The sequence below is a fragment of the Camellia sinensis genome, chromosome 5 (assembly GCF_055761805.1).
Source record: "Camellia sinensis isolate YWXY chromosome 5, ASM5576180v1, whole genome shotgun sequence".
Lineage (NCBI taxonomy): Eukaryota > Viridiplantae > Streptophyta > Magnoliopsida > Ericales > Theaceae > Camellia > Camellia sinensis.
In genome coordinates this window covers 119,659,454-119,675,890 of record NC_138965.1, presented here as the reverse complement: position 1 = coordinate 119,675,890, position 16,437 = coordinate 119,659,454, and the positions used below count along the sequence as shown (strand labels likewise).

Sequence of the window (16,437 nt, the reverse complement as noted above, 5' to 3'; positions counted from 1 at the left end):
ATTTCAGTTTACGTATGTCAAGAATGAGACAACAAGGGTTACTGCGGTGTGTGCGGTGCGCGAGGAGAGAGGTTGCTTGTGGGCTATACATTGTAGAGCATAACGAGCAAATGGTTTTTTCTACATCAAGAGGCTCAGTGATGTGCACAGTTGTGGTACGGATGTTCGAACATCAAAGAATCCGAGAGTTAGTTCTGATTTGGTGTCAAGTACTATATCTGAAATTGTGAGGGACAAGCCGTTGACTCGGCCGTGTGAGATGGTGACTATTTTGAAGAGGGATTATGAGCTAGATGTGAGTTACCACGTGGTATGGTTGGGTGTGGAGAAAGCAAAGGCTGTTACTCATGGATATCACTCATTATCGTTTGACCAGCTGCGGTGGTATTCGGATGCTGTGATGCGTTACAATTCGGGGAGTTATGTCAATATTGGCTATGATACGAGTAGTTAACAGCTTTGTCATTTTTTTGTATCATTCGCTGCGTGTATTTCTGGGTTCAATTCTTGTCGGCCTTTATTATTCCTGGATGGAACATTCCTCAAAAGAAAGTACAAAGGTCAGCTACTTGCGGCAACGGCGAAAGATGGAAACAATGGTTAGTATTTTTTTTAGTTGTCTATTCATGTAAATATTCACATTGAGCAGCATAGTGTTTTTAGTGTTACTATTCACATTGGAATATTGTGAATAGTTGTTTAATGGTGTTGTGTTGTAGGTCTATTTCTTATTGCATTTGCGATTGTTGATTCAAAGACCACGACCAATTGGTCGTGGTTCTTGCATGAACTTGGGAAGGTTGTTGATGGTAAGCGTCAAATTACTTTTATTTCGGACCATAACCTTGGTCTGTTAGAAGCGATGTCGAAGGTGTTTCCATCTGCTCGCCACGGTTATTGATTACAACACTTAAAGAACAACTTAAGAGATCGGATGAAGAGAATTGATAATGGATTTATGGACCACCTCGTTAGTAATTTGGGTGACTGTGCTTACGAGCCAACTGTGGTAGGGTTCCATGAAAAGCTTGAGAAATTAAAAGAGGAGGGTAAGCAACGAGCACATAGTTTTTCCAAGGAGTTGGTACCTGAGCACTGGGCGAATTCATATTTCAGGTAATAGTAGTTTCCTGATGTATTCTATTTGTCGAGTTTAGAATGGTTGCGATGTGAAATTTCAGTTATGTTTTGTGACGATGTGAAATTTCATATTCAGTTTCGAATAAATTTAATTCAATATTGTACAATGCTTGTGTTGTTGTGCAGGGGCATGCGTTATAGAGAGATGACATCCAAAGTGGCTGAGCCATTTAATAATTGGATTAAAGAAGTACGCAATCTTCCTATCACTTTGATGGTGGATATAATTCATACTCAGTTGATATGGAAAATGTCTGCATGACGTGACCAAGCAAACAAGTGGAATGAGCTTATTTGTCGTATATTCGAAACAATGCTTCTTGATTCGTTCAATGACAACAGGTCTTGGCAGGTGAGCAAAGCTGATGAGGATGTGTTTGAGGTTTATTCTATACCATCTGTTACAGTTGAAATTGCAAGACATACGTGTTCTTGCTTCAAATGGCAAATCAACGGATTTCCATGTGACCATGCTGTTATTGCTATTCAAAAGAGCCGCTACAATCTCAATGATTATGTGGAACATTACTTTCATGTAGAGACGTATCGTGTAGCCTATTGGGGTGCCATATTCCCTATGCCGTCGGTGGGAAAGCCACATTTTGATCCCACGGATTTCACTATATACCCACTAACTGTGAAAAGACCATCCAGTAGGCCGAAAAAAAATAGAATCTCATCAAAGGGTGAGAAACTGAAGCAAATAAGGTGCAGGAGATGTGATAAGTTGGGAAGTCATCATCGGAAATCATGCAAGGAGCCGATATAGGGTGTACATTTTTTCATTTCAATATTGTGTTTTACATGGGATTCTTGTATTGATTTTTGAAATAAGATTGTGTTATGTTGGCAAACATTGTGTTGCAATAAGATTACGTAGTGTTGGCAAACATAATAATACATTGGCAAACCTAATAATGCATTAGTATTTGATTTGTATTTTTTTTTTAGGTAGCAAACTGACATTTTTGTTGGTGTGTTAAGGATGAATACATGATGTGAACATTCACATTTGAGTAAGATAATCACATTATGTGAATACTTGCACATGGGTTAAACTTTTTAACATTATTGTGGTGTGAATATTCACATTCTTGTTACCATTGACAGCATCAAAGTAGATGACATGAACATTTACATCAATGCAACCATTCATATCATCAAATCAGAAGATGTGAATATTCAGATATGTATTATGAAATATAATTATGAGTGTTTTTTGCTAACAAAAATAAGATGTTCTTGTGTGTATTATGATGCATGCATGGGCATGGTGTATATAGCGATCCTGGTTTTGTCCTGATCTTCATTGTGTCTCGGACTTGGGTTCCGTGGTTGAATATAATATCCATGTCTTGCTTTCCCCCTTTGACTTTTTGTATTTGAGTTTTGAAACTTGTAGGGCGTGTTTGGACCAGGTTGGTTGTTGTTTGGTTTAGATTGTTGTTGCCTAGGTTTTGGCCTCTTTGTTCGAGCGAGGCTTCTTGCGCTCGAGTGAGCCCTGTGTAGTTGGCTTCTTCGCTCGAGCGAGATTTCTTGTGCTCGAGCGAGGTTTGAGGGTCTTCAAGTTTTCTTCTAGACGCAGCTTTTTTGGAGAAGGTTAGGTTCTTCGCTCGAGTGAGGTTTCTTGCGCTCGAGCAATCTTGGTGTTAATTGTTCCTTCGCTCGAGCGAGGCTTCTTGCACTTGAGCGTGCATGTGCGTCTGTGGCAGACCTGAAGCTTTGCATTGTGAGCTCGAGCAACGCTTCTTGTGCTCGAGCGAGGTCTTTTGTTGTGTCTGGTCGCTCGAGTGACAACTCCTTCGCTCGAGCAAAGACCACGTATATCAGTTCGCAGCAGAGATTTTCTGCATCACTTTTTGATTTATTTTCATCCCAAAACCCTAATCTGATAGCTCATCTCTCTAAAACTCTATTTCTTTCTACAAATACTCTTTGATCCTAGTACCATTACTCTACTCCCTTTGAGAAAAAGGTGGAGCAACACGTGGGCTTCCATTTCATCTAAGAAAAGTTGAGTTTTGGGCATCTTCAAAGTTTCTTCTTCTTCCTTTTGAGCTCTACATTTGAGGTAGGGGTATTCTACTCTTTGATATGAGTTTTAACCTAGGTATTTGACATTTTGTATAAATGGTAGGATTTGGGAAGATTTAGGTGAAGTAGGGTTTGGATTTGAATTTTTGAAAAAGGGATTTTCCAATATTTGGTTTCATATATGTAGATGAGGGCTTGATTATGGCATTATAAGAAATTAAATGGTGAGATTGAGTCTTGGGGATGATATTGGGAAAAGAGGAAGGTTTTGCCTTAATTTGCGTTAAATGACTATTTTGAATAAATAATGAAATTGACATGGGAAAATGAAATTGGAAGGATGTATGATTGAATGGTGTAGTTGGATTTGTAAAATTACTCACCTTTGATAATTTGATAAATTATCTGTTGATAGATTGTATATCTGTTTAGAAATATCTGTCTTGGGCTATCGGTGGAGGATAACTATGACAGTTGTAGGAACTGCATGAGTATTAGGAAGATTGAAACTAATCAACTAAATTATGTCATTGAATATGACAGTTTGATTAAATCATTGAATATGTGATTTGATTAGTCATTGTATATGACAACGTGTTTAAATACATTGTATATGTATTATTGTTTGGGAGGAGATAGGGGATGTACTCCATTGTTTGGGAGGAGATAGGGGATGAACTCCATTGAAAATTAAGTTGGCCAGAGTGTCCAAGGTGAAAGTCCTGAAATCTTATATATATATGGGTGCCGGCTCCCTCAAATGTGATTCCGTAAAATGGCAAGAAATAGAAGTTGGATTGATGAATGTATTGAATTGTGAACCATTGAGTTGTAGTCTCATTTTGGTTGTTTTGATAATAATGAATTTGGTTAATAGATTTACCTAAAATGGATGAATGGAAATGAATTGAGGTATTGGTTATCTATATTGAATGGTCTTGGAAAGAATATATGTTGGTTAAGAATATTGGACATTTTTCTGATGCTTATATCTTAGTTAATTCTCATATATTGTTTAGCACATCTTTACTAGGCTTTGGCTCACCCTACTTGGGAAACCACTTTCAGGTATAGGTAATATGTTGCCTCCAAGGATATAGCTTGGGAGGCTTAGGGGTTGGAGGCTCTACTTTTGTTATTTTGCTTTGTGTTATATGTTTTCTTTTGAGCCGAGGGCTTTAATTGTAAAGAGCTTATGACTCTCACTTTTGTTGTATCCAAGTTATCTCTTGGAAAGATGTAAGCCCATAGGGCATTTATTTTGTTGTTATCAAATAGAATCACAAGCTATAGTTTCAAGATGAGCATTTATGAAAGTGTAATGCATGTGATATCTTTTGTAATATAAACTCTGATGAATGGAAATATAACGTTTCTATTATGTTTATAGATCTTATGAATGGTTGATTTATATAATATTTTGAGGTCGTCACAGTGTGAATATTGACATTGCTGTTGCCATTCACATCATCAAAAGTTACGATGTGACTATTCACATCATCAAATTATTTGCTATGAATATTGATTTATGTGTTAAGAAATATCATATTCACACCTGTCATATTGTGTTACAATAACACTTTAAGCAATATTCACATCCATGTAGTAGGGCTTTAAACATAAGAATATGTATGATCCTTTCATGATGCGGAAATTCACATCATGTCGTGTGTCAAAAAAAAAATAAAAAAATACAATCTCAATGTGCATGATCAACACGAAATAGGCCTCAAAATTCATATACATATATTGAATAAAAAATAACAGTACAAGTAGTGATATAGAATTGATTTACAATCAAGCTAATCTGCTCCAATATGTCAAATCTATTGACACTAAATTGTCTTAAATGTGGATAACAGTTTCGGATAACAGTGATAGATGGACACCCCCCACCTATAGGTTTTCACATTGCACTGTCTTTCTGTGATTCAGAAAAAGGTGTACTAATGAGTCTCTTATTTGACACCATTCAAAGCGATTAAGGCTGTCAACAATTTCCTCACGGTATACATGCGCCCTCATGATGTAACACACTGCGGGCCCGTAATCCACCCTGAAAATGCCAAGCTGTTGTTGTTAGATTTTGAAATTTAGGTGTGTATAATGGTTGTAGAAGATGTGTACTAATTGATTTGAGGCTTACGAATCTGATGCTTGCTGAGGATAGACGTCTACTTATATGATTGGTTGTGATGGATTTTGACCTGATAATTTGGTCCATAGTGATGATGATGGTCCGATGTTGCGCACCACAGCCTTGATGTAGTCCCTCTGCCATGGGGGAACAATGAAATTTCATATTAGGCACAAAGCAACATAGTGCATACGTCCAAGTTCAAATATTACACATCATGACAATTATTATATGTGTCAGCCACTTATGACTATTTGTGCTTTGTCAATATATGGGTCATGTATGCTGGGTCATGAATACATTTGAGCACCCTCGCTCGCCCGATCAAAGATTGGCCTCTACTAATCATGATATGAATCTTATTTACATTATATGCTCTTATTTTGGTTTATTAGGCTAGTATTAGTATGTGATGCGCAAACACACTAGTATAGACTAATTTTACAAGAATTGGAACATTTCGAGTCATGTTTGTTTTGAAAATTGTTTCGAAATATGTACCACTTGAAAAAGTGATCGCATATAAACATTTGCTCAAATTGTTCCAATTCAAGCAATTAGCCTTCATCCACAGGCATTCAAACAGTTTATCATTTAAACAATTAGCCTCATGGCAAGCATGCTAAACATGGCAACATCAACATTCATGCAATTATACTGATGCGAGTAAAGACTTACCTAGTATTCCAAGCCAAAAAAAAGAAATGAGTTAGAAAAATGCATGATTCCTAACTATGCAACATGACTAATGCAACACATGCGATAATGCAATTAATAGGCTCGGTTACTAATATGGCATATGAATCAATTAAATAGCATGCGGTCTAAGCACGTATTCAAAAAGTATTAAACTAACAATGCAGTTAGAATGATGAACTAAGCCTCGATGCATGCAATACAAATGGATGAAAACATGAAGTATGCTTAAACAAAATGTGATGTCCCTAAACTAACCATCATAAGCTGGTAAATAAAAGGGAGAAAAACATGAGGTTGGAAGACATACACGTTATTAGAACATTGCGCTCTCATAAAGAAGAGTCCAAATGAATAAACTAACTAACTAGCTAACTAATTAAAGCTACTAATTAAGCTAATTATTACAAAACATATGAAATTAGCTAAACTACTTAACTAATTATTATAACACTTGAATCAACTAATTATTCTAGTTAACTAACTAATTATAAAACAAAACTGAATAACTAATTAACTAACTAATTAGTTATAACATTTATCAAAATTAACTAGTTACAACTAATTAATTACAACGGATAGCTAAGCTAAGTATTAAACTTAAAACAAGCTCGGAATGCAAGAAATGATCATGCACGTGCTCGGTTTCTACTCAAAAAGCCACTATTTTGCTTTCGGAGAACCTCTGTTGCACAATAAAACACTAACACTGTTGTCCACTTCCAGAACAACTCTGCTTTGCTTGAAGAACACACTGTTGAATTTTGCATCAGTGGCCGACCGGCCATGGAAAGTGGCTTGTCGGCCACTGTTGCCCAGTTCACCTTGCTGCGACATAGGACAAACAGAGCATGCACATGGTATTTTCAAGGGTTGTCTGCACGACTCACCTCTTATTTTCATGAACAAATCAAAGGAGTAGTGAACTTAAGCCACAAACCACCAACTCAAGCAATTTCATTGCATGATGGCTTGTGAACGAAAGTGTGCAAATTCAATAAATGCAATGAAACAAGACACAAAAACCACCTCTCTATCATGAAAGATCAAGGGAAGTGGTGATCTTGAAGACTTGAGTCATTTCATCACTAGTAAGTATGAAATGGCCCAAGTTTCCTTGTTTTCAATTAACGTCCGATTGAACACAACCAAATTATTATCTGTCACTATTTTAGTCATAATTTTAATTACTCCATTTTAATTACCAACCATTCTTTAATCAATTGAATCTAATGGTGAGTTTAAGTCCTCTAAATGGAAAGAAGGCTCAAACCAAGAGTTGTTTTAGGCATGAAAGACATACCATTGGTAATGAACCCCAAAGGGATTAAACCATTAAGTAGGACACCTCAATCTCATGCTTTAAACAAACAAGTTGTTTGAACCACTTTCAAAGAAAAACAAAAGCCAAGAAAGGAGGGAGGTTTTAGAGATTATTAGTGCTCAAAATGAGTGATAAAAGCATAAATAAATGCTATCAACTCAAATAAGATGGTGTCTAGGCCTAAAACACCAAGCTTATGAGGACTATTACCCTACAAGCATGCAAAACAAAGCTCAAATGTAACTAACAGCCCAAAACAATGCTAAAATAGATCTAATACAGTCCTAAAACATGCTGGAATTGATCTAAAAAAGTCTAGATTAACATGCTAAAACATGACACAAACTAGGCTAATAAGTAAGACACAAGGAGGGGAGGCTAACCCCTCCAAATTTGGACTTCAAAACATGATTTTGGCCATTAAAAAAGCTCTGAAAATTAGTGTTTGAAAGCTAAAAAAAAAGATGATACAAGGGTGGGAAACACAAGGGTAAAAGCCTTGGAAGCAAGGTACAAAGAAGGGTGAACCACCCCTCAACCTTTAATGGCCTTAAAATCCAAGTTTCAGCCCAAAATTTCAGAGTTTAGACAGTCCAAAAATAGTACAAAAATGTGCTGGAATGAAGACAAAAGTAGCTAAAATAATAAGCTAAAACATGGAGCAATTTAAGCAAGTAAACAAGCCAAAGGAAGGGTGGCTAACCCTTCCATTTTTGGGACTTCAAAACCACTTTTTTAGCCTCTGAAAATCAGTGGCGAAAAACTCAAAAAAAGTTGATGAAGAGATGGGAAACACAAGTGTAAAGGCTTAGAGAATAAGGCTCAAAGAAGGGTGGTTAACCTCTTTACCTTTAATAGCCTTAAACCACAAGCTTCAGCCCATAAAAACAATTAAAAAACACTTCAAAATTAGCAAGAAAAGATAGAAAAGAAGAGGCGTAAAGATGGTACAAAGGCAAGAGAAGGTATACCTCTTGAAGAGGAATGAACCTTTAAGTCATAAACCACCAATTTCACACTTTCAATTCAAGTGTTTCAAGAGCTCAAATTCAAGCTCAAATCACTTTTGCAAGAAGTTCTCTAGGTTTGGTTTAGAGTGTTTGGGCAAAGGCTATGCAAGTTGCAAAAGAGAGAGAGAGAGAGAATTGTAGAGAGTATATTTTTGAAATTATTTCCCCACTCCTAAATGTTTCTAACCTTGAAATATGAGAGGGAGGTCATCTATATATAGAAAACATGAGCTTTAGGTCGAAAATATCTAAAAAGGAAAAGATGGACTTTGTGGAAACAACTGGCAAAAATATCTGAGTTTTACACTAGTGGCCGGCATATGGCCGGCCGGCCAGAAGTGTGCATTGTTGGGCATCAATGGTGGTCGGCCACCAAAAATCTGCTTCTAGGCTCGACTTAAAATGGGCATATCTTCTTCATCCGGACTCCTTTTCAGGCCATTCTTGAGTCTAAATTAAAGCCCCAGAAGCCTAGTTTTCAATGGTGGAAGCCTCACATCTAAATCTAAGTGTGAAAAGAGATATGCCTATTTTAGTGAAGGTTGCTCAGTTTTGGTCTTAATCAGATTGATGCCTAACTTCAAATAGCCATATCTCCCTCATCCAGACTTGGCTTTAGGAGATTCTTGAGTCTAAAATGAAGCCCCATAAGTCCACTTTCCAATGATGGTGTCCTCACAACTAAAGTCTAAGTGTGTAAAGAGATAGGACTGATTTAGTGAGGCTACCCAGTTCTCTTTTAACGGTTTCAAGCCCAACTTCTTCCCCAACTAGTTTTCTTCCCTATCCTCTAATTTTCTTCAACCCCAAACGTCTAAATAAAATATTTTAAAAGACTTTTCAAAGAGTTCACATCTCTTCCATTTATTTCCACTTTGTCCTTGCTCGGTTTACTAAAAAGTACAATTTTTAATGGAATGCGAGCCTTGGAACATCATAGAAACATTTTCAAAAATATTTTGAAAGAGAGGGTTTTGAGGTCTAAAATAATTTTGGCCAAAAATAGTTTTGGTCCAAAATGGGGTGTAAGCTCAGGATTTAGAAGTTCTTTTTGCTGAAGAAATCGAACATTTGCACAACATAACTTTCATCCTTGAGTGATCAATCAGTGGCGCCCAAGTCTTAAGGGTGGTAAAAAATGGGGTGTCTACAGTTGCCCCTCTTTGACAGAGCTCGAAGCCATGAAATGGCATGAGTGAATGTCAAATCCCGAAGACGACCCATTTTGATAAGGCCGTAAGACTTGGACAAACAAACAAACAAAATGCAGATGCAATTGGTTGAACCCAAGGGTTGCCTACGTATCCCGTTGCAAGGAATAAAATTGGCGTTGTTCAGGGACAGAATGCAAAATGATATGCAATGTAACAAAATAATACAAATGATATGTAGTGTGATGCAATAATATTATCAAACCACAAGTAATGCAAAACACACAAATATCAGAAAGAGATGGAGATGCAAAATTGAACTACGTTTTATATTGGAAAAGAAGTGGGCATAGCCAAACGACGCCTAACACAGGCTAAGTGCCTACATTCTCAATACTGGCCTCAGGGCAGCATGGATGCTTACACACAACATAACCATATTTCAACGTGAAAAGGGTGTAAGCACATGCAAAACTATGTTTTTCGTAGAAAGAGAAAGAGTACAAGTAATTGGGTGGGATAATATAAGTGAGGAGTGATCTGCTTAGGAAAGATCGTGATCCTAAATGTTGAATGCAACAAAACAAAGTACGATGCAGTGGATGCAATAGATGAAGTGAATAAAAGAAGCAGGGCGAACTACGTCTTGCCTAGAAAAGGCATGGACACAAAACAAACCACGTCTAACACAGAAAAGGTGCCGACATCCTCAATACTGGCCTCAGCATTAGATGGGTACTTATACATGATAGAACCATGTTTCAACGAGGAAAAGGTATGAGCACATGCCAAACTAAGCTTAACATGGAAAGGATGCATGATGTAATGGACGCAATGGATAGTGCAGTAGATGCATGCGATAGATGTAATATGCAATGCAATAGAGGTAATAGATGATAGATAGATGATGCAGCTAGGAAGTGGAAGTACCTTACAGGAGCAATTGGCGATGACTCACCTTATGCTGCTATGGATCTTCCTCTTCTTCTTGGTTTCGCTTCCAAACCACAGGTACTGCTTTTCTTCCTGGCCATGTTTGCAACTTTCCCTATTCTTCAAAAGGGTGACATATTTGGTTGGTTCAGTATCCAAAATTGAGGCACATACACACTACCTTAACCTAGGGGCTGCCATACAGATTTCAAGCCGAGGATACACCCCTGGGTATTTAAACCAGACTTTAGTCTTGGAAATCCCGAACCTTTGCGTTCTAGGCCTTGGCCATTTGAACTATAGTTTTCACCGTCTCAGTTGATCTCCTAGGAACTCACTGCAAACACAGGCAGGTGGCTATACCAGACCACCGGAAGTCGTTCGGGCATGACAAACACCAAAGGAATTGTACCTTTTGTCACACCCCAAACTTGCCCCTAAAAATTCGGGCATGACCTACTCAGAAACAGACACTTATCCTGCTATACATAATATCCGGGGCCTGAACGGAAACGTTGATATAATAGAATAACATGCAGACACATCCATTGAGCTACTACAAATATGCCAGGACCACGACTAGGAATTAAACATATAGAGAACATGCATCTGAGATTAAGTTACATACACACACATTTACAAGTCCAGCCCAGAGGTTGGGCATATAACAAAACATTAGATACAAATCAACCTTGGCCGGTAAAACAAGATAACAAAGTCTAGCAAAACTGTACTAGAATGCAAAGGGCTTCTCCAAGTGCCTGGTTGCTTAGGTTGACAAAAAAGTGGACGGGTAGCGGGGTTAGGACTGACCGCCCGGTTGATTACCTATAGCATCAGACAAAATATAGAGTGAGACAAGCTCAGTGACTAATAATACTTTACCCTTCCAATGAACAGATTAAATTATAGTACATAACAAATTGTATACACATGCAGAGTCATATGGTTAGTCTGTTGTTGTTTTATTTTCAGAACGGCCTTAGGCCCCGATATAACAGAACGGCCTATTGGCCCAGATGTAACAGAACGGCCTTTCGGCCCAGAAATATACAGAACAGCCTTTCGGCTCAGAAATATACAGAACAACCTTTTGGTCCAGAAGTATATAGAACAGCCTTTCGGCCCAGAAATATACAGCAATACGTAATGTCCTTCAATATTTACATTCCCATCGAGTTCCAATCAATTTACATATCAATGTAATAATTTACGGAAAACAGAACGCTAATAGCATTGGATATCAACTGTAAATAAATGTACACTCATTGTACTATTACTCACAGTGTTGTTGCGGGGTGATGGTTCCTCCCGTAGTGTGTCCTACACACATATATAACACACATTAGTTCATTTTTCCTTATTAACCCACTTCTTGAGTCATTACACTTCAATTGCATTTACAACCATCAAAAAGACGTCAAACATAAATTCCAAAAATAGCTGAGGGTTAGGCACGTAAAACGGAGAGAACAAGTTTTTCGACCTGGGCCGCATGTGCGGCCATCCCTTTCACTCGTGCGGACATGTACCGCACGTGCGGTCCCTATCCACCGCTCGTGCGGCCAAAAACAGTATGCTTCCTCAGTTTTTTTCTCTATTTTCCGCACGTGCAGCCACAACCTCCGCACGTGCAGCCTGGCCCCTGTTTGGCAGTCCGAATTTCATACAAAACCCCATGTTTGGTGATCATCAATAAGGTCCAAATTAGATTCTTTAAATACTAAAACATGGTTCACAAATCATGTAAATAGGGGTACAAACACACAACCATTTGAACATGGATTTGATCTTCTTCAATTAGTCATCACCACAATCTATGTCTCTTACATACACATATATACATATATAGGCATATATTTACACATGTGGGTTCCAACATGGTAATTCAAGAAACAAATTATAGATTCCTCCCTAGATGGCCCTAATTAGGTTAACATAAGCAAGTAGTAGAATCATATTACTAACAAATCAATACACCCAAAACCCTCATTACAACTCTAGGGTACACAATAGTAAGCAATTCCTTCTCCAAATTCAAAAGAAAGGGTTGAATTTGGGGAACTTAGACTAACCTTGAACTTCACTATCTAGATCTCCCTTCAATCTCACAATTCTCTACCTTCTTTGATGAGCTATTCCTCTTAACCCTTCTCTCAACTAAGTTCTTCCTCCAGGAGATATTTCAATGAGCTTCTAAGTCAAAATATTCAAAGAACTTTGATATATATAGAGATATTTATATAACGGTGAATAAGACAAAAGTCAATCGTTTAAGCATCCCAAATTGAAATTCCATAGAAAATCCCATTATAGCTTAAAAATCATGTAGATTCTAAATGTCAAATAAATTTCAGAAAATTAAGTCCCTACGGCCTCCAATTTCTGATTCCAACTTCTTAATTGTGACAGATATGATCCTTAGTGAACAGATATGAATCACTTTTCATAAATTTTATTTAATTAAACCTCATTTCACATGAAATTGCACAGAAAGCAAGTAAATGCACAGAATAAAGGACCGAAAAATATACCAGAAACAGATATGAGGGTCGGGTTATTACACTCTTTCCCCCTTAAATAAGTTTGGTCCCCCAAACTTGTTTTACCTCCAGATCAGAATAAATGCGGATATTGATGTTGCATCTCCTCTTCTTTTTCCCACATTGCTTCGGTTCCGTAATGTTCTTGCCATTCAACTTTTACCATTGGGATCTCTCGATTCCGTAATTGTTTCACTTGACGGTCCAGAATTCGAATTGGTCTTTCCTCGTATGTTAACTTATCATCCACAATAATTTGGCAGTAATCAAGGACATGTGACGGATCTGGGAGATACCCTCGAAGCATCGACACATGGAATACATTATGCACTTGGCTCATATTTGGCGGAAGGGCAACTCGGTATGGTACCGGGCCCACTCTTTCTATAATTTGGAAATGACCAACATATCGGGGCGTTAACTTACCCCTTTTTCCGAATCTTGGATGTCCTTTCATCGGGGTGACTTTTACAAACACATGACTATCTACTTCAAATTTCAAGTTCCTTCGTCGGTTATCCGCATAACTCTTCTGTCTACTTTGAGCAGTTTTCAATCTTTCCCGAATAATTTTAACCTTTTCAGTTGTCAACTGGACAATCTCAGGCCCTAACAATGGCCTATCTCCAACTTCAGCCCAACACACGGGAGAACGACACGGTCTTCCATACAGAGCTTCATAGGGTGCCATCTCAATACTCGAATGGTAACTGTTATTATATGCAAACTCGACCAACGGCAGATGAGTTTCCCAACTTTCCTGAAAATCTAGAACACACATTCGAAGCATATCCTCTAACGTCCGAATCGTCCTCTCAGATTGTTCGTCTGTTTGAGGGTGGAAAGGTATGCTAAACTTTAATTCTGTACCCATTGTATCCTGTAGACTTTGCCAGAACCTTGAAACAAATTTTGGATCTCTATCTGACACAATTGAGACCGGAACACCGTGAAGTCTCACAATTTCATTTACATAGAGCACAGCAAGTTTATCTGCATTATACTGGGTCTTCACAGGCAGGAAGTGGGCGGACTTAGTTAATCGGTCGACAATGACCCATATAGAATTCATACCCCGAGGAGTCCGTGGCAAGCCTACAACAAAATCCATGGTAAGATATTCCCACTTCCATTCTGGAATTGGAAGGGGTTGTAGCAATCCTGCTGTTCTTTGATGCTCTGCCTTTACTTGCTGGCATTGTAAACATTTAGAGACGAACTCCACGATCTCGTTTTTCATACTCGGCCACCAAAAATTTTATTTCAAATCCCGGTACATTTTCGTGCTTCCTGGATGTATTGAAAACCTTGAGGCATGTGCTTCTTCCATTAGTTTTTGTTTAAGTTCTAACACATTAGGAACACATATTCAGTTTTGAAATTTGAGTATAGAATCCCTTAGAGTAAATCCCGGTTTTGGTTTTGTCTCCATCTCATCACATATCTTCTTTAAAGTCCCATCTTCCATTTGACGTAGTTTGATCTCTTCGAGTAATGTCGGTTGGGCTATCACCGCCGCTACTATGGCCTCCTGCTCAAGTATCATGAGATCTACCTCCATTCTGTTCAATTCACTCAGCAATTTCTTTTGTTCTGTAAATAGATTTTCCAATTGTCTAACATTCTTTCGACTAAGCGCATTTGCCACCGTGTTGGCTTTACCATGATGATAATGGATTTGCAAATCATAGTCTTTAATAAGTTCCAACCATCGTCGCTGTCGCATATTCAGCTCCTATTGCGTAAAAAGATACTTGAGGCTCTTATGGTCGGTGTACACCTCGCAAGTAGTACCGTAGAGATAATGCCGCTATATTTTTAAAGCAAAAACTACTGTAGCTAGTTCCAGGTCATGCGTGGGATAATTTTTCTCATGAGGTTTAAGCTGTCGAGAGGCATGAGTGATAACTCTTCCGTTTTGCATAAGTACACAACCAAGTCCCTTATGTGAAGCATCACTGTAAATTACAAATCCCTCAGTACTAGATGGCAGTGCAAGGACCGGAGCTATAGTCAACTTCGTTTTTAATTCTTGGAAAGCAGATTCCCGCTGTCTTGACCATTCAAACGCAACCCCCTTTTGAGTCAATTGTGTAAGCGGTACAGTAATTTTGGAGAAGTCTTGGACGAATCTCCGGTAATATCCGGCTAACCCCATAAAACTACGCACCTCAGTCACATTGGTAGGAGTTGGCCAGTTTATGACCGCTTCAATTTTATGTGGATCAACAGAAACTCCATCCTGTGTTATAACATGTCCCAGAAAGGCCACCTCATGTAACCAAAATTCATATTTCTTCAACTTTGCATACAACTTCTTTTCTCGGAGGGTCTGAAGGATTAAGCGAAGATGGTTTTCATGAGCTTCTACATTCTTCGAGTAAATAAGAATATCATCAATAAAGACTACCACAAACTCATCCAGATAAGGCTTGAAAACACGGTTCATCAGATCCATAAATACTGCTGGTGCGTTAGTAACTCCAAAGGGCATAACCAGAAATTCATAATGACCGTATCGGGTTCAGAAAGCTGTCTTCTCAACATCGTTAGCTTTAACTTTCAATTGGTGGTATCCGAACCGTAAATTAATTTTGGAAAAGACCTGTGCCCCTTGTAATTGGTCAAATAAATCATCGATCCACGGTAATGGGTACTTATTCTTGATTGTTACTTTATTAAGCTCCGGGTAGTCTATACATAATCGGAGTGTTCCGTCTTTCTTTTTCACAAACAGAACTGGTGCACCCCACGGAGAAACACTTGGACGAATGAACCCCTTATCAAGCAAATCTTGCAACTGAACCTTTAATTCCTTCATTTCAACTGGTGACATTCTGTATAGAGTCTTAGAAATGGGTTGAGTTCCTGGTGTTACTTCAATTGTAAATTCAATTTCACGGTCCACTAACTCCCCCGGTAATTCTTCCGGAAAAACATCCGGGAATTCACGAACGACTGGAATCATATCAATACTCTCATTCATTATTGGGCCTTTCAAAACACTGCATAAGTATCCTCGACATCCCCTCTGAATCAATTTACAGGCCTTTGCTGCAGAAATCAAGTAGGGTGGAGAAGTCACTTCTTGTCCCTGAAAAGTAGATTCTGATTGTCCTGGAGGGCAAAAACTAATTTGTTTAGTCACATAATCTATAGTTGCACCATACTCGCTCAACCAGTCCATTCCCAGAATAATATCAAAATAAGTCATATCAAGAGGTAACAGATTGGCATATACCCGAACATCCCCAATTAGGAGTTCACAAGCAAAATATACAGAAGTACTGATCATAGAATCCCCCAAGGGTGAGGATACACACAACACATAGGATAATACCTCTTCAGATCTATCTAAGTATTGTGCAAATAGTTTGGACACAAAGGAATGAGTAGAGCCAAAGTCAAACAATACATGAGCGGAATGACCATGAACAATAAAAGTACCTGTCACAACTGTCGCTGCATT

At 38.2% G+C, this 16,437-nt stretch overlaps 1 protein-coding gene across 1 annotated transcript; it reads left to right on the top strand.

Annotated features, from left to right (window-relative positions):
- The first annotated feature begins 934 nt into the window (after positions 1-934).
- On the top strand, positions 935-1,909 carry LOC145791648 (uncharacterized). The gene is made up of 3 exons (XM_082872038.1): positions 935-1,116; positions 1,267-1,392; positions 1,483-1,909. The coding sequence occupies exons 1-3, from the start codon at positions 935-937 to the stop codon at positions 1,907-1,909; spliced, it is 735 nt and encodes a 244-aa protein (XP_082728164.1).
- Positions 1,910-16,437: the final 14,528 nt, after the last annotated feature.

What these genes read in the sequence shown, in the direction of transcription:
- LOC145791648 (XM_082872038.1), top strand. Translation starts at nt 935, where the DNA reads ATGAAGAGAATTGATAATGGATTTATGGACCACCTCGTTAGTAATTTG. An exon ending in TGGGCGAATTCATATTTCAG is followed by an intron (nt 1,117 to 1,266) that starts GTAATAGTAGTT and finishes GTTGTTGTGCAG; the next exon opens with GGGCATGCGTTATAGAGAGA. An exon ending in ACTCAGTTGATATGGAAAAT is followed by an intron (nt 1,393 to 1,482) that starts GTCTGCATGACG and finishes CAATGACAACAG; the next exon opens with GTCTTGGCAGGTGAGCAAAG.